The sequence below is a fragment of the Cyrtonyx montezumae genome, unplaced genomic scaffold (assembly GCF_038088225.1).
Source record: "Cyrtonyx montezumae isolate F1298 unplaced genomic scaffold, pur_monq_1.0 scaffold_3, whole genome shotgun sequence".
In the NCBI taxonomy this organism is placed as follows: Eukaryota; Metazoa; Chordata; class Aves; order Galliformes; family Odontophoridae; genus Cyrtonyx; species Cyrtonyx montezumae.
In genome coordinates, this window is record NW_027072034.1 from 54,232,762 (window position 1) to 54,251,244 (window position 18,483).

Genomic DNA, 18,483 nt, shown 5'->3' on the forward strand with positions numbered 1-18,483 from the left:
CTTCAGAATTGTTAAAAGAAAATCAGTGCTGGCTGTCCCTTTGTCCACATCCTGATCCTTCTCACTACAGCACTGGTACAGTTGTAGCATTTGCTGTTCAGTGAGTTGCCTTCAGCCATCTGACATGCATTAGCTGTCTTGAAACAAAAGCCACAAGCTCTCAGAAGCAAACTGGGATTTACTCACCTAACTGTAATGATGTCAGTGTAGTGAGTCTTTCCTAGCCGTTCTTATCTTTCCTAGAACGGCCCCACTGTAAGAAGCACCATGCCCTGGTGCAGCCCACATTCCCTCTTGGCAGGACTCCAAGGCAGACTTTCTCCCTTGCATTCTACCAAAGCAGTTAACAGTGAGTGATGCTAACGGGATGGAGAAGAGGTGGTGACCCCATTATTACCTTAATAAACTCTTTTACATTTGTATTACTGCCACTGATGTATTTTAGTCTACTTCACAGGGCCAACAGTTTTTCCTGAATCGGGCACTGTTGTCTGCCAGAAGGACAGTAACAATTTCCCTCAAGGATGCATCTCGCACTGTGATTTACAGTTTACCTCCTGCAATACAAGAGGCCTTTGGCACATGGAGGCAGAGATACCTCAAATGCCAAAAGGGATATTTTTATGAAAAGAATGCAGAGGAGGGAGGCATCCCTTAGCAGTCACACACTGAGAGTACAGCTCTTGCTCCACTGGCTGGGTGCTAACACTCATTCCTCCAATAGCTCTCCAGGTGCCACCAATAATAAAAGTTCAGGCAGAGCTTTGCAGAGCAGGATTGAGGGCATGCCCAAGGACCTCTGCTGCTTAGGCATAGGGAAGGATGTGGCTGCCCTGACCAGGAGAAAGGGATCATTCCTTCTTAAGAAGCTGAGCAGTCCAGGAAGGAAAACAACCATCAACAAGCTGAAATCTCTCCGAAGTGAAGAGGCAACCCTGCAGCTATTGAGCCTGCTTTTGGTAACCAGCCCCTGACTGATCCCCAGGAGGCTTTGGGGCATTTTGTTTCTGTTTACAATGGAGGCCAAAACCCAAGAAATCCAACTGACTTCTCTATAATTCATGTTACATTCCAGCCACATCTAAGTATAACTTAGATTAAGGTGTATTTTGGGATCATGAACAGTCATGGATGCTCTTATGAGAATCTTCTATGAAGGTTTCTCTGTTCACGCTTTCAGTATGATATAGATGTAAAAGCTCAGGCACACACCTGCAATGCTGCATTCTGAACACGGATCTGGCAGGAGCTGATCTAGTTTAAGGGCCTGGGTCCTGCAGCTGTGGCATATGGAGAGCTGAGAATTTTGTGTGCAGTGGTAGAAAAACAGCAAGAAAATTTCCCTTTCCCTTAAAGTAAAACTAAATCCTGCTCTCACAGAAGCCAGTGGTAAAGCTGTCTAGACCACAGCAATGCTGGTTCAAGTGCGTTGTGATCATTTGCCTCTTTTCATTAAGATGTCAAGCTTTTCATTCCTTTCAGGTGTTGTCTTCATAATGCGGTTGGCATTAGGCACCAGAAGGGGCAACCCTGAACCTACAGAGAGGCTGTGGAACTTTGCTGAGCATTACATGTGAGCAGAGAATGAATGCACAGGCATGTTCCACCCTTTTCCAATGCTGTTAGTATTGAAACCACAAACTTCAGGATAAAGTAGGAAGGCTTGTGAAATGGAAACAGCCTGGAGCCCAGCAGTGACCATAGCTCAATAATGATCACACTTCTGCAGAACAATAAAGAAAAAGAGCTTTCTGGTGTCCCAAAGGCCAAGCTCTTCACAGGCGTGAGGGTGATGGAGCCAACCACTGAAAGAGGAAAGGTGTGAATCTCAACAGCTGCCCTGTTTCCTCTGGAAACAGGCTCCCATACAAAAACAGAACAAATAATGCAACAGTGAAACAAAAGCAAACGTGTTTCATGTTGCATTACTGAATGCAAGAGCAGTTGCTCTACTGCATATCTCTGGTATTTTGTGTCTACTGGAACACGCTAGCAAGGGAAAAAGCTTTTGTTTTTTGGTGCATTCAGACAATATGATTTCAACAACACAGGAAGAAACGTCCTTCAGTAGGAAAGTTAGTGAACAGATAGAGGTGGTTCATTGAGTAACTGTTTGCCAAGCAGAACAGCACCCTACCTTGCTGCAAAATAAAGATCTTTTAGACAAAGGAAATGGTTTAATTAATCATTTTCCTCAGCTCAAGAAGGAAAGAGTCTTGAGCTACAAGAGCTCTGCTTGTATTAACCTCCAGGCACAAAGGCATCCTCGCCCAGAATTCATTTAGCTGTCAAAATGGGGAAAAAAATAATGACAGCACAAGATAAGTTCAAAAATGGTGGAGAACAGGCACTTTGATGGCGCTTTTCCTTTAAAAATAAAATAATGCTAATAGAAAAGTACAGTGAAAGCTAAGTCTACAGAAGATTTCTCCAGAAGGGAGAGGCGGGGTGAAGCTACCACCAGCGTTTTTATGTGCAATCCTTTCATGTAAATTATTTCCAATGGGAGCTCTTTCTCTTGCTTGCAGACAAAAGCAGAATGCATTGCTCTTGCCAGACCACCTGGGACATGGGGAGGATAGGAAATGTCCAGATGGGTTTTAAGACAATTCAGTTATATTTATACAGCCAGAATAAATGTTTTTTTTCTGAGATAGCATTTCCCTTTGCTCTATCTAGACCACCAAGAGAATAGGGAGGCACAGAAATTCTATTGCATTAATAGTCTTGGTGTTTACAGTTTTGATTTTTATTAACTTGTGGGAGCTGTTTATTGAGTCATAAACTCTACTAATGGGGATATTATCTCTAAATTATATAAGTGCTATAGTATTTAGGTTAGTTAAAAGAAAGGTTTAAAACAGTTACGTACTTACAGTTTATCTCAATCACCAACATGATCCCATAATGGGAATTTAATTGCTAATTGCTAGCTTATATTGCAAGAGAACTACAGTAACAGCAGACAATATATAGCCTGCATAAACATGTCCAGACAATTCTATATTGCCTCCTTTCACTGCTACCTTCTCCTCTGGTGTTTTTTGTTTATTTTTTTATTACAGTGATTTAATTCCTAACTGCCTCAAATTAGGAAATTCTCTTTGTCAGGAAGCATTCCCACCAGTGCTTCGTTTGACTGATTTTAGCAAGCCTTCTGCACACACTTCAATAGCTTTACACAAAAGGGACAGACTTAAACATAAACTTAAATACTTTGCTAAAGTAGATTCTTGGAGAGTTTCATAAGAGAAATACAATGTTCCATTTACATTCACCCTAGCTTTAATGCTTAAATAGCTGGAATTAGACCAAGGCCCACCAACCAGAGCCTGAGCCAAGCTGCAGGCGGACAGGTCAGCCGATGAGGCATGGCCATCAGTCTAAAATCCAGAACATCCCAAGGGATGGATCACATGCGTATTAAGCACCTATCATGGGCTCACGGCCTGCCCAGCTCAAACTGGACCATCCTCAGCCTTCCAAAGTGTACCACTGTCCCAGCAGTGTGGCTGTGGTCCACAGCCCAGCAGTCACCACGCCTGGTAGCAGCACTCTTCTAGAAGTGTTGATGTACCCAAGGAAGGGATTCATCTCACCCAGCAGCAATGCATATTAGCTGTCAGTGCAGAAGGAAGGGACTGTTCCAATAAAAGGCTTCCAGTGAACACTCCTGGGGGCAAGTCACTCCCAGCAGTGCCTCCTGCCCTTCCATTGGCAAGTAAAGAATCAAGAGAGCTAGAGGACACATCAGCACTGGAGACATTGGAAGAGAAAGAAGGTCAGCTCCACACTAATATAGAGGAGGCTCCATCCCACCTGCTGTAGCCACTCTGCAAAAGGTCTTCCTTTTGGCTTTCAGGACAGTGACCTTCTTCCGACAGATTCATCTCTGAAAGCGGGAGCTCTCTCAAGCACTGTTAAGCTATGCAATTAATTTATGCTGTTACAGATCATCCTCCCATGCTGCTTGTCTGGGATCAGCACCAGATAAGTTCATGAATCAGATCCTTCACTTCTCTTTGATTGTAGGTCTTAATATGAAAGTAGTCTGTTGGAGGAGGATAGCAAAGAGGATAGATGGCCTGGCTGAAGGGCGGACCGGGACAGCTAGCTTATTTATGCACAATACATGCCAGGAAAACTTCCAGATGATTCAGAAATATCCAGATGTGCAGAAAAGGAGTTTATATAACAAATCTATACCCTTAATATATTGTGCCTGTATTAACTTCCTCTTCTTGATTATACTCCCTCACTGGATTTAAACTTTATATTGGAAACTGGTAGGGACAGGGACATGCCCCCACAGCCCTTTCTGGATTGTTCAGTAGTTGCCTAGGAAAAGAGTGCTGCTTCCAATTGGGCCCTAATCACCAACTGAAACATACAACATTGTTATGGTTTTGTGATTTTTGTTGTATTGTTGATATAAATCACAAAACCATAACAAACATCAAGAAATTAATTCAGAGATAATAGAAATTTAGGGAAGTTTTTCTGTATTTTTTTTTCTTTCCAAGATAGTTCACTCTAAAATGTTATCTATCCTGAACTCCAAAATCTAAAAATGATTTTTAAAATCAGATTGAGCTCAGATTGTAATATTTGCTTCTTCGTGATAATTATAATGTCTTCCTAAACCTGTCACTGCTTTGTCTTTCCCATTGTGCTAGGGCTTTCTGTACTTGTGGCTGAGCCAGAAGAGAAGAGCTAAGCCACCTCAAGAGGAAGAAACATATACGCAATGGATACATTACTGAGGAGGGTACAGAACATGATTGCCTTAAGAACTAATGCATCTCTCCACATCACTGAATAACCTACACCTGAGTATAAGATGTTGAAACAGAAGTCATTTTTTCTAATGATTAATTGCTGGTCTCAAACCATGCGAATGTGTGGAAGGTCCAGCAAACAAGAGGCAGCAAATTATTCTTAGTGGTGTAAGGATTGCTGTTCTCTGAATGCTGCTAAGTGACTGAAAACTTCTGTTGTTTGTTTCTTCTGTTTTGTTTCTGTGGAATTAGGATCCCTGCAGTTTGCCCATGGAAAATGAGCAACAGAAGTGTATCCGGTGCTAAGGCACAGAGAGTGGACTTGGGATTCAACAGAGTCTAATATTTTTTCTGTGAAAAGCTTTCCTGCTGTGAAGTAGGATTAATTCCCATCAACACAAGGAACAAATGCAGAAGGAAGCTTTCAACATCTTCTCATTCGAGTAAATGAAGACGACCTGATCTGTCTGAAGTTGGTATACATGGCTCTACTAGGAAAACACAGCAAGGGCAGGATGCAGAAATATATTGCCTGGAGGAACTTTATTTTTCTCTGCAGTAAGTTTAATTGTCTTTAACTGCCTGGGCCTACCATGTCTGAGGGAGCCCACCAGCAGGTGAGCAGAACAGGTACTTAACTGGACACAAGCAGAAACGGATGCAAATCTACAAGCAGGCAGTGCACCATCTGCACACAAGGAAAGGTCCTCTCTGCTGTTCTTTTCTTGCTGCAGCAGCTATTGCAGACAACTTTAAGCCTTTTATTCTCAAATGCCAAGTTCAGGAAATGAAAATTAACACTAAACACACAGCAGACCCCAGTAGGGAGATGGGGAGGCAGTACCGTAATGTGAATCTCTTCACTCCTGCCATGGAAGTCACTGATACTTGTGGAAAGAAGATATCTTTGGCTCCCCTACAGAGACAGAGAGCTGAGATTAATGGCAACTGTGAGGGCTGCCTTCTCTTTATGCAATGCATGCTTTAAAGCTGTGGCCTCCTGCCATCTTGAAACATTATCTTGTGGTATTGTCTTCATTCATGCCCCTCATCAGCAATGTGAAAAGAGAGAAGAAGCTGGTGGCAGGATTAGAGGAGAGATTGAAATATCCTGGGCAGCATATGCTGCAAGTCACATTATACAACGAGTATTCTTGGACTGCTCATTGGCTGGAGCTTTTCCTTCTGGAAGCACTGCTGCTTGTAAAAAAGAAAACCTGCTGAAAAGTGTTTACAACACATCAGACCACAGCATATGACACATTGCGAGCACAGTGACAAGCACTGAACAATCTTTTTCAGGCCCAGTCTGCTTTGCTCCTAGGAGATCCTTTTGTGTTCACTGGGGTTATGAGAGATATACAGGAAAAGAGGAGAAAAAGGGAAGAAAAACTCAGAATGGTGTGAACAAAGTATGCAGAGTATCAGTAGGAAATACTGAAATGTAAGAAATCAGATAATTCCCTATTATTTTAAGAAGGAAAAAAGAATCCTCAATCCATGGGCTCTGCATAGGAGGTATCAGCCAATACCAGACACAGTCCTTAATATTACAGGCAACACATCCTATAATTATTCTCATCAGATGATCCATCTCAGTGTTAAAACTAACTCTTGGAAGCCTGCTAGGGACCCTCTTTCTTTTAGAAGATTAGAAACCTTCCTTTGCTCTCCAGTTTAGATTTATTTATGGCTAACCATACCTACTTTTTCTTAGGCTACCTATGTCCTGAACTGAAAGATTATTTTCCTTGCTTGTAATACGTATCCATAACAAATTCACAAACAGCAGCGATATTCTCTTCGAGCTTTTATTTTGTTTCCCTAAATAAGGCACACTTCTTCAGTCTTCTTTATCTCCATTCCCTTGGCTGCATTTTTAGTTCTTCTCTGCACTGGTTCCAGTTTGCAATCACCATTCTTGACCATGACCAGACCAGTCCATGATTGGTCAGACCCGTACAAAGGGGTTTCTACACAAACTGATATGACGTTCTATACTTATGGGTTTTTGTTTTTTTAACCTTTGTCTTATGCACAAAAAGGAAATTTCCTGCCTCTAATAGCTACTTAGGAAGTTTTAAATGCTCAGAGTCGATCTTCAGAAACTCTTCCTTCAAAACTGTCAGCTATACAAGATTTCTATAACTGAAAGATATCCTGATGAAGTCTGGGCACATTAAGAAGTTATGATGGCTACTGTATTCATTTAAAGTGTTTTGCCCTGTTTTGGCAGCATGTTTAAAAAATCAAACTGGTTTCAAATACAAGTTGTTATTGTTTGGGATCCTGACACTATTCCCACCATCAGGTTTTTTTTTTTTTTTTTTTGTCATGTAATAAACTATTATCCTCTTTGGATCAAAAAGCAGTACTAAGTCTTGTCTACAGTTTGGAGTACTTTAACAAGTTTCAAAAAAATAATCAAATTATTCTTTGATCTACTGTCTTTCAGTTTTGGGATTTAAAAATGCTGAATTCTCATCCTCTTACATCAAACTTTCTCATCAAATTGTAATTTGGGATTACAGAAAGCACGAAGTTCTCAGTCTACCGAGTGTGTGATCTTCCCAGCAGCAGGCTCACACCACATCCCCTTCACCATGGAGTCACCGCGGATGAATCAGCTCCTCCCTTCACCGCAGCTCTTGCATCCTTTAAATAGAAGTAATTAATTGTCTCACAAGCTCAATGAAGTAAATCAAAATATATCTGGGGCTTTGAGCTGACACAAGCTTAAAAAAATACAAAAATGCTAACAGGAGCTCCACTTAGTCATCAACATTTTAAGCAAAGAGAGAGGTATCAATTTTCAAAGGGCAAGTTCAGTACCACCATAAGAAAGAAGCTCACTGAGGTGAAACCAGAATATCTTTTCTTCATTCATGTCTCACCTGACTAGAACTGAGTGGATACTAATCTGAGTTACACCTAAAACAAAAATCAAGAGCTAATACCTTCCACACATTGCCTGCAAGAAATTTACTTCTACCTTAGTAGGTTACAATTATCTCTAATTATCACTGTTCTAAAATCTCACAAATCCTCTGTAAATTAACAAACTTAGACACAAACAGCACTTAAATATTACTATATGGGGAGAGCAAAAAGAAAGATATAGGCTAAAAAGCAAGAAAGGAAGTGTGAAGAGAATTTTCCTATTGTGCTAATTATATTGGACCTAATATTATAAGAGGTTATCCAACTGTCAACGGTTTGCGGGACAGTTCGACCCGGTACCGTGACAATTGAGGCAGGGGACCCACGGGCCCACACCCCGGGGAAGGGGAAGGGGGAAAAGGGAAAAAAGGAGAAGGGAGATGGGCCCAGGAACAAAACAACGGCAGCGATCTGAGGAGGAAAGCTAATTTACTAAATAAGATATCAGAAAGGAAAATAACACAATATAATATAATATAATTGGAATTGAGGCAAATGAATCAAATAAAATGAGCAAGAGAGAGAGTGTCCGATAAACCGAAGGCCTTACGCTAACGCTGAAGGCGGACGGCTGCAACAAACACCCACTGCCGAGCTCGGTCCCGAAGGGAAGAGATAGTCCCGTGACTGCAGACAGTTTTTATCTTTCCCTCTGAGCGTAAACACGTAAGAACGCAAAGCATCGCAAAGTCCTCTGGGGAATGGAGTTCTTCTTCTCTTCTGAGACAGGCATACCTGGAACTATCGATGATCCACGGAGCTGGAGCATTAACTCTTTAACTCTAAATGCACTACATGATGTTATGATGTGGAATACCAGTACCAAAAATCATAAAACCATGACACCAACAACCTCCTTTGTTAGCAGAACAAAGTAGGGTCAGTCCGATTTTGCCACATTTGACTCAAATACATCTTGCTGCATGTATAGTCTCCATCTGACCAGACACTAAGATTATAGTTTTAATTATGCTTGCATAGAATACTGTTGTTTTAGGGGTTAAAAAATACACAAAGATGTATATATGTTTAAGAAATTAAATGTAATAAAACCTCCATCTCTTTTGTTTTTGTTTTACATGAAGTGTCTTCAATATCTAAGTAAGTGTTGGAGCAGAAACACTAATCCAAAAGCAGTGACTTTCAGTTTGGATCATTCTTCTTTGCCAAACAGGTCATCCAGAAGAGGCAAGTATTGGATTCTTTTCACAGGAAGGAATGGTGGCTGACCACTCCAGACTTCTTCATTCTGAAATTAGTAACCCAGAGAGTATCTTTAGCATACAGTACTGGAAACAATAGAAACTAAAAGCTGGTCAACGAAGATTGTATGTGCTGCTTCACTTCCTCATACAGATATTGAGTGAACATGTGGACCTTTACATAGCACATCTTAAAACATCATTACATGAACATTTCTAACAACCTTGCAGAATATTTTATTCAACATTTGTTTTCTACCATAAGGCCTTTTGCAGATATGCCAAATTAAATAATGCTGTATGTTCTTCATTAAGACACTTATACTTGTAAACCTTATAAGTCATCTACAATTCAATACTAAAAACCACATCAAAAAAATAAAATGAGGAAAAAAGTCATCTACACAAACACGACATCGCTGCTGAAATCTATCTGTGAAATACAGATATTATAACCTGAAAATATCAATGTTAATACAAAGTAAGTAATGATAAGGGTGACTAATGGATCATAAAGTGAAAGATTTAACAAGACTTAAATCCTTTCTTTCCCTGATCTTTTCCTTATCTGTTTTATTACCTTTTCATTAAAATATTCATACCACCACTGCTTGCACACCACTTTCACCCCACAGGAGCTATCTCTTACCCTCACCTGCCAGAAAGCCATCCTTGCTCAATGGCTAGGTAAGCCACACAGCTGTGAGGAAAAAAGTCAAACATTGAACAAAATATATCTATGTGTCTGCTTCTTTCAGTCTAGTTTCTTTATGAAGCTTAGCACCACATTCAAGGCAAAAAATCTTCCTGGCACAGGCTCTGACCTTCTTTTGTTAGCACAGAGCCAAGGCCCATGAGTCCTCTTATCCTCCCAGACTCTGGAAAGCGAACACTGTTTAAATATCGAATTATAGTTCAAAAACAGAATTATTCTGTAAAAACAAAATATACCCACTGAATACAACCCACTCCATAGGAGGCACAGGGTTGCTGTATAAAACACGTGCAAAGACTTTGATTTTATCTGTAGAAAAAAGAAAAGTACTTCCCAATTTCCAAATGAAAAATAAACTACTATGGAAAGCAGAGCAAAGCAGCATCACAGGGCCCTGGTTAGACAACACAGAGTTTGAGATGCTACAGAAGGAAGAGCTTGTAAGCCAATGAAGAGAGAGAAGCCAGGTTAATAGCTCTGTACTTGAGGAATATTGACTTAAAATATGTCACTGTTGAACTGAAATTTAAAGGGAATGCTGCGTTACTAAGTGGTCTGAATAAAATCAAACACATTCTGTACAAGTTAGCAACACATGGGCTGGGCCAGAATAGCAGAACTACATTTTGGCAGAAGGGCTTCATATTTATCTGCTGCAAAATTAAAAAAAAAAAAATCAGTATAATTGCCTTCTGTACGATCTATTTTAAAATGTTCCATTCAGCACAACATGGCAAGATCAGAATAATTTCTGCAGTTTGTTGGTGCCACATTTTTATTTATTCTAAGTAGCAGGCTGGTGAAGATATACAAAATTTATCCTTCAATACTGCTATATGCCAACCAGTGATGTGCTGTATTATATACGAGTTTCCATGGAATTATAAAAAAATATATAGCTATTTTCTGTAGTGACAGTGGAGTTTAAAGAATTTCCTGGCTACCCCAGCAGCCAAACAGATCATTTGACATGTAGCAACAATATTTGTGGGTGGAGTGGTATTCACACCCATTGTTCAAGGACAAATACACTTGTTTCCTCCTCTCTTGTTTTTTAGTTTCAGAAAAATGTCACAGAAATGTGACACCCCCTAGGCACCCCCTAGAGTGTGTTACAGGCTTTCTCTTCCCTGTGTAACTTCTTTGGTTACTTGTAAACCTCCTAGAAAAAATTAATTACATGAAGGCACAAACATAAAAACAGGCACAAATATGAAAACACGAAAACTGTTATAATCTTTGTCGAACGAGGTACTCATGTTACATTTGCCCAAATTACAGAAGCATCTCACGTGCTGAGTTTTAACTTTTCTTTTGCTCAAATATAGTGGTTTTACCTTAGAAAGGAGCTTTATTGTCTGGAAAGCAGGGATTTGATTCTCTCTCCAGTTCACTGCATCCACAAACTGTTTATATTTCACTTGCTTATGGTCATCTTCAAACCTAAGCGGGACATCCGTAAGTCTCATGATTAAACGAAAACTTCAACAGGTACATAATGTTATCTACACCATATTAATGCACTATTTTCTGGATAATTGCTTTTCAGTCTTTTAGAACCAAACGCTGGTAAGAATACAGAAAAATGTTGCATAACTTCTATATCACACATTACATTCCATATAGCAGGTGAACATTAAAGGCTCTCATACAATTTCTTTAAGAGTCGCTAGATCCCAAGCAACTCCATTTCACTTTTTAATTACTGTCCAACTTCTTCCAACACTGGGATCTCACAACTGATAATAAATAGAGTTGGGATTGTCAGTGTATTATTTCTTCATAGAGAAAAGAAATAGGTAGAAAAATACACTGGAAAATATGCCCAATAGGAGGAGATATTGGAAAGTACAATCTGGGCAGAGAATGGTTTGAGAGCACCCCTGAGGAGAAGGTTTTGGGAGTGTCTATTGATGAAAGACTCAACATGATCTGGCAGGGTGTGCTTGCAGTCCAAAAAGCCAACCTAGGTTACATCAAGAGAAGCGTGACTAGCAGATTGAGAGAGGTGATTACTCTACCCTCTACTCCGCTCTTGTGAGACCTTGGCCTTAAACTGCAAGAGGATAGATTTAGACTAGCTATTAGGAAGAAATTCTTTGCTGTGAGAGTGGTGAGACACTGAAACAGGTTGCTCAGTGAGATTACAAATGCCCCATTCCTTGAGGAGTTCAAGGCCAGGCTGGATGGGTTTGGAGCAACCTGGTCTAGTGGAGTGCACCCCTGACTATAGCAGAGATTTGGAAATAGATGATCTCACAGGTCCTTTCCAACCCAAAACATCTACGATTTCATGATACAAGAGAGTTGTGCTATAACACAACTGACCTGCTTTACACAGTTTCAGAGTCACACCCTGAAAATAAGCAGTCCCTTAAAAATGCTCTTTGCACAAACCTTGGGATCAATTTCCAGTTAACAAATATGCAGCTCTCTAACCTATCATTTAATAACCAGATTTAAAATTTTCAAATCTTTTCATTTGATACATGTTTTATTTCCATGAAATATGCATATGTGTGTCTGTTACAAGGGTTCCCTAACTGCATGGAGATATAGACCCTGCCAGTTAAGATCTACAGTTACTACTACATGCGGAACATAAACCTACTAGGAGCAGAACTGTAAGCCATGCCATTGATTTGTATGAAGTAGCGTCAGAAAAAAATAGAAGTACTCGATTCAGCAAAACACTTAGGTACCCAAGGCATAGAGAAATCTAGTTGTTTCTGTGGGTCCAGTCAAATGTTTGAAAGGTAGTGCAGGCTGAAGCTCCTTGCAGTACTGATGCTACAGACAGATGGCTCTTGAAATGAAGTTAACTGCTCTGTTACACATACTACATTAGAATGTGAATGGCATCTGTATTACTGAACACTACTCATATGTAAAAAGGATCTGGTTTAGGCAACTAAAAACATCCTGAAATCATCTGTGCTTTGCTAGTGTCCATGAAGAGATACATATGAGTAGCTAGACTCAATAAGCAATTTTTGGTGGGCAACACCAGGTTAAGCAATTCTACCATGTAACATGGTGACACAAATACTATCGCACATGCAGGAGCAAGATGATATACTGTGATCTCTGGGAAATAATTTATTTAAATATTTATTTTATTTTATTCTTAAAGAAATAGCACTGCACAAAAGACAGGCCTCAAAACTCTTCAGATCTTCGAATCACTGGAGAGGTCTCTGGTAAAAATTAAGCACAAACATACTTGAAGGATGACTTTACAATGTAAGCTAGGAAAACAATAGTGGAGGAGAAATAAATCTAGTGACAAAAATAATCTGCAATAAACTGCAGCTCATCCTCTTCCTCTCCTCCCCCCATGCCTTTCATTTAACAGTCAGCAGATGAGGTAATATAAAACATACTGAAAGCCATGAACAGAGATGCTGGAGATAAACTGAAATGTTAAGTACAGTGAGTTACATTGAAGATGAAAGCAAAGTCAGAGAAGAATGCTACTGTTACTATCATTAAAGAGGAGCCTGAAACATTGTCAGGAGAAACCCTCTATTATAGGGTTGGTTTGGGTTTTTGCAGGTGGTAACTGGGGAAACAAAAGAGTTTTGTATTGGGAATGACAAGACAAAAAAGGCTCTTGGAAATAAAACTGTGGCAAACAGATCCTGAATCTCAGAACAACCATGACTTTTTTTTTTTATGTTATTTTACTAGCATACATGCATTAAGTTTTTTCTATTTCTGAAAATGCAAAATACAAGGTTACTATCAAGAATCAGAGCTACATAAGTAGGAGTTTTAAATAAAGATTAAGAGAGGTTGTGTAATGTTATGTTGAGGCCATGAAATCAAGGAAAAACATTGCTTCTACTTTTGACGAGCATTAGAAAGGAGAAAAATCCTTAGAACTGACAGCACAGGCAAGCAGAGGCAACAGTACACACGTGAAGTTCACTATAGTCTTAAGGTATATATGGGAAATGAGACTAATAAATCCCACATTTTAAAAAGATGCAGAAGCAGCTTAAAATATCATTTTAGACTTGAATCTATTTCCAGAGGAAATAATCTACTTTTTAGGCCTTTTTACTGCTGTGACTTATTGCAGCCATCTACTAAATGCACATACTTGTAATTCAGCACAGAGTATCCAGATGGAATGAAGAGATGTTATCAAGTTCTGCATTATTAGGACAGAGATGTCATACACTTCAGAGCCTGGAATTAATATGACTAAAACTGACAGCGCTCTTCAGTAAGGAAATTAGATTTGTCTTATCAAGAAGTTGCAACAAAGATCTATCTCTTAAATCTGTTTCTCTCTGGTTTTGCCCTATGACTTCAACAATCCATGTGATTTTAGATTCTTCAAGTCACTTCCCCATCCTCAACATTGCTTGGGGAGGCTTTTTTCCCTGGAACAGAATCATAGAACTGTTAAGGTTGGAGAAGACCTCTAAGACCATCTAGTACAACAGTCTACCTATGACCAATATTGCCCACTGAACTATGTCCCTCAGGGCCACATCAGCATGGTACTTGAACACCTTTATCACCTCCCTGGGCAGCCTGTTCCTATGCCTCAACACTCCTTTGGAGAAAAAATTGTTCTAAAGATCCAACCTGAACCTCCCCTAGTGCAACTTGATGCCATTCCCTCTTGTCCTATTGCTAGCTACTCTCTTTCACATCACAGAAATAATCACACATTTCTGCTTCTAAAAGTATAGTTATAATGAAAAACTCCAGCTATATCAAAAATCTAGTTAAATTACATGATGGCTAAGGTTGCTTTGGTGAGTAAAGGCTGCTAATGAATTGTTTTTCCTTCACATCAAGAAAGCTGCAACCCAACATCTGCAATCAAGTATTCATAATAAATGTTAATGTACATGTCAGGATTTTGTATTCTTTAATTTTCAATAGCATTTATTAAGTAGTTAATCTGATATTGGCAGAGAATAGGCATTTTTTGCTGCTTTATCTGGGATTCTACAGCTGTTTGACAATGCCTGCATAACATAAATATATACCTGAATTTTCAAGGATTGCTTATATGAAAAGATTTAAGGTAGTAAGCACTGATGCAGCTGATCATTATCAGCTAAGTAATGGCTAACATCTTGGGTATACATTCATTCTTGTCTTGAACTACTATAAATTGAACCACAGTTCCTCATGATAATAAATAACAGAAATAATTTATTTTAAGAGATCCATATACTCATGCTGGAGTCTTTTCATAATAAATGGGCCAAGTGAGTTTTAGGCATTAAAGGTAACAAGCAGACTACAGAGTGCAGGAGAGTGATCTCATGACCATTTCCAATCATGCTGCTGCTGCCATCAGGACACTTCTCACAAGAAAAGAGTTAGCTTCTTGAGAGAAACAGGTCAACTGCAAACAAACTATTAGTGGCGGGTAATTATGTTATAAAAAAAATAAGTTTACTTCTTTCCCACTGCTTGTGCTTCCACAGCTTAAAATCCACAAATCCTTCTACAGAGTCCAATAGATTCACTCTAGTAGTTTGGAGAGGAGAACTATGCAGCCAGTTTTAAGTGAAATTAAAAGATATTTTAAAATTGGGGACATATACTTAACTAAACTAAAACAAGATCATCAATAAGCAAACATGTCATCCATTTCTTTTTTCCCATCATTTTTTTCTTTTGTTATCTGACAGCTGTTCATATACCCTCTGGGGAAGGACTGCATCATTCTAAGTCCATCTTAGCTTACATTTAATATTGCAGCAAATATTAGGAAAAAAATCTGAATTCTTTTCTTCAGCACTATAGCAACATTTATTCATTAAGAAAACAATAATTGTTAATTATACTTGCATACATTTAAAGAAATGCTTACAACAAACAGTTTACTGTTAGAAATGAGAGTGTACCATCTGCATTACTTAATGAATTGTGATTTAAAAAAAAAATCTATATTGTCCTTATTCAGTGTCATTAAAGACCTAGTGCTGATGGAGAAAGGAAATGTATCTTTTAATCAGCCAGAGGTTGCCCAGAGAGGCTGTGGAGTCTCCTTCTATGGAGATACTCAAGACCCATCTAGATACCCACCTGTGTGACCCTATTGTAGAGAACCTGCTTTAGCATGGAGTTGGACTCCATGATTTCTTCAGGTCCCTTCCAACCCCTGCAACTCTTATTTTGTGAATTAGAGAAAGGAATAGCTGGGCACCCAAATCCTACTATTTCACCATCCAGCAACAACTGAAAATATAAATTTACTTCAGACAGACAATTGTAAAGGGTCTTTTGAAACCTCACAGTCTTTGTGCTAATTGTCCCTACACTTTGTGGAAATTTATGTTCTTTGGGTACAGTAAACAAAGTCTAGGGTCATCTGGAGGTGATCATATAATTAGACAGTAATTTCTAGTTCCATCCCTTGTTTTAATAAGGGATAGATCATTGTGGTGTGATTTACAAATGTAAATAATAAATACTTCAAGGGTATTACCCTTTAAAATGGAAAAACTGGGGCATTAAGTCCTACAGAATATCTTTGACACCTAATCTCAGAGAGAAAAGTGAAATAAACATACAGCTTCAGTCCTTAAGTATTATCTGATCACATTGTCTAGGATCATTTTATAACTGAATAGGGTCCAGCTAGTGCATTAGCTATATATACTGGTTTTGTGGGAATCAGTCCAACAGGTTTTATTGTACCATTTTCTTCTTTCATAAATTTGGATACATTAAGAACACTACTGCCACTTGCTTCAGAAACATCAATGAAAAAGATTGTATATATCCTCTCCAAAAAATAGACAACCACAGCAACAAAAACAATCCAAAAACAACAAAGAGAAAGAATACTGTTGACAAATTTTGCCCCCACTGAACTGCATACTTTCCAGAGCCAGACTATTCTGTGTTAACAGTAAACCTGTCTGTTTCATGATTCTTCGGTCTCAAAGAGAACTAGAGAAGGCAAGACAAATAGAAAAAAAAATCTTATTCTGTTGACTCCACTCTTCAGTTTACAGGTTACTCAAAATTAAATTCCATAAAATACATTTAGCAAAATCTTTCCCTGACTGTACCCTCATGAAACAATACATTTATCAGGCCTCACCAACTGCATACAACATTAAGAATGCAACATTGTTCCTTACCAGCAGTGCAGTGACTCACAGCAAAAATGGACATCTTTCAGATTTGCTACTATTGTTCAGAATCAGCATTATGCATTACACTATCTTATGGCTTCACACCATGTTGGCCACAGCCCCTTTCACAGGAAAATGGATGGTCATTCAGAAATCCAGCTCTAACACAGGCTGAAATTACTAATATTCCCTATAGAAAGAACCTACAGTGGCTGAGTCCCAGTTCATCCGTCATGGATACCTGCCTAGAGTAGGGTGAAATCCAGGCTTTCTCCTTGTCTTCTAAGCTTATCTCTTATTTTTATTGTAGTGTACTGGGCTTTTTATCTGCCTACACTTAGACTCTTAAAGAGAAGAGATTGTTCTCACAAAGCTATTCCTAGTATAAATCCACAAACAATAAACATGCCTCTGGAGCCTATGACATAGCAAGCCTGTCTGTTTTGCATCAGCAATGAATTAATACATGAAGGAAAATCTCCAGTCCCTTTTATGTGCATCTATTCAATTGCAGCTTTTATGAAGTGAAACTATGAGAACTCCTTATTTAGCAGAGGATGCCAACTGTTCCCCAACACTTTGGAAACACTTTGTAGGGCAGCTTAGTGGGAATTCTAAAATTGAATTCTAGATTAATGCTAAAATTCAAGCATACTTCTTATGTCTAAGGCTTGCTACTCAATTGTCAGAAGTGATGAACAGACAACCAATTGCCAGAGATGCTTATCTGGCTATTGAAGGGAACTATTCTGAAAGTTTTTGGTCTAGAGGGAAAGGGGCTTTGTAGAAAATAACGCCTTAGGGTTCTTAAAGCAATCTTGTTGATACTGATCAAAGTGGGAAATCTTGGTTGCAGTAAGTAAATGTCTTAAAAAAAAAAAAAAGGATTCCAACTTTCTACTTGACAAGAGCATACTCATTATTTGATAAACCTAGATGTTAAGTTTGAAATCAGTCCTGAAATCAAGAATCACATCTACCTGAAAACACTGCATAATAAGACATGCTTCTGCATTTTACATAGTGTGAAGGCACAGAAAGCATTTAGTAAGTTCCCACAAGGGAAAGAAAAGACCAATGAGCACGTATATTACCCATTTTCAGTAAAGCTGCAAAAATCAATGAAAACCAAACTCACCATAACATAAGTATGCAAAATACCATGGGATACTCTGAACTCCAGGCATTAAACAACTGCACTGAATACTAGCTCTTTTCATTTCTATTCCACTATGGCTAGTCAACCAGTTTGTCTCAAAGTAGTTAAATGTGTTACGGAAAAATAGCAAAATCCAGGATTAGTCATTTTTCTTTTTAACAATGACAGTAAAATAAATGTTTCAGATGAGATTTATGAGAAAAACAAAGTACTTTTATTTACTACTGGGGAAGTCTACTTGATTCATTGACATAGAATCAAAGAAAATCAATATCCTTGATTCAAAGACACTGTATTCATCTTGGTAATTTTCTTAAAACTCAATGTGCTGCCATGAGATTACTGTTTTTATCTTATTTACATGCAGGAAACACTAACACAAAATAAATAAAATCTTATTGATAATGGTAAGCACCAGTAATTGAATACCACAGTACTAATTCCATGGAACTCTGGCAAAATCTAGATGATCTACCATGCCAGATAAAAACAGAGATGTTGTTTAGATGGTTACTGTAGCAGAAATGCTAAGTCACAGCCTAAAACAGTGTTTGAGCACCTGTTGTAAAAG

The 18,483-nt window shown here is 38.7% G+C and overlaps 1 protein-coding gene across 1 annotated transcript in view; it reads right to left on the minus strand.

Annotated features, from left to right (window-relative positions):
• Positions 1-8,569: 8,569 nt before the first annotated feature.
• Positions 8,570-18,483, minus strand: part of EFHC2 (EF-hand domain containing 2) — a 64,037-nt gene continuing 54,123 nt past the window's right edge. Inside the window, exons 14-15 of the mRNA XM_065744016.1 lie at positions 10,973-11,078; positions 8,570-8,967 (exon numbers count right to left, since the gene is read on the minus strand). Coding sequence (XP_065600088.1) covers positions 8,872-8,967; positions 10,973-11,078 — 202 coding nt within the window. The 3' untranslated portion in view covers positions 8,570-8,871. The remainder of the gene's footprint in view (positions 8,968-10,972; positions 11,079-18,483) is intronic.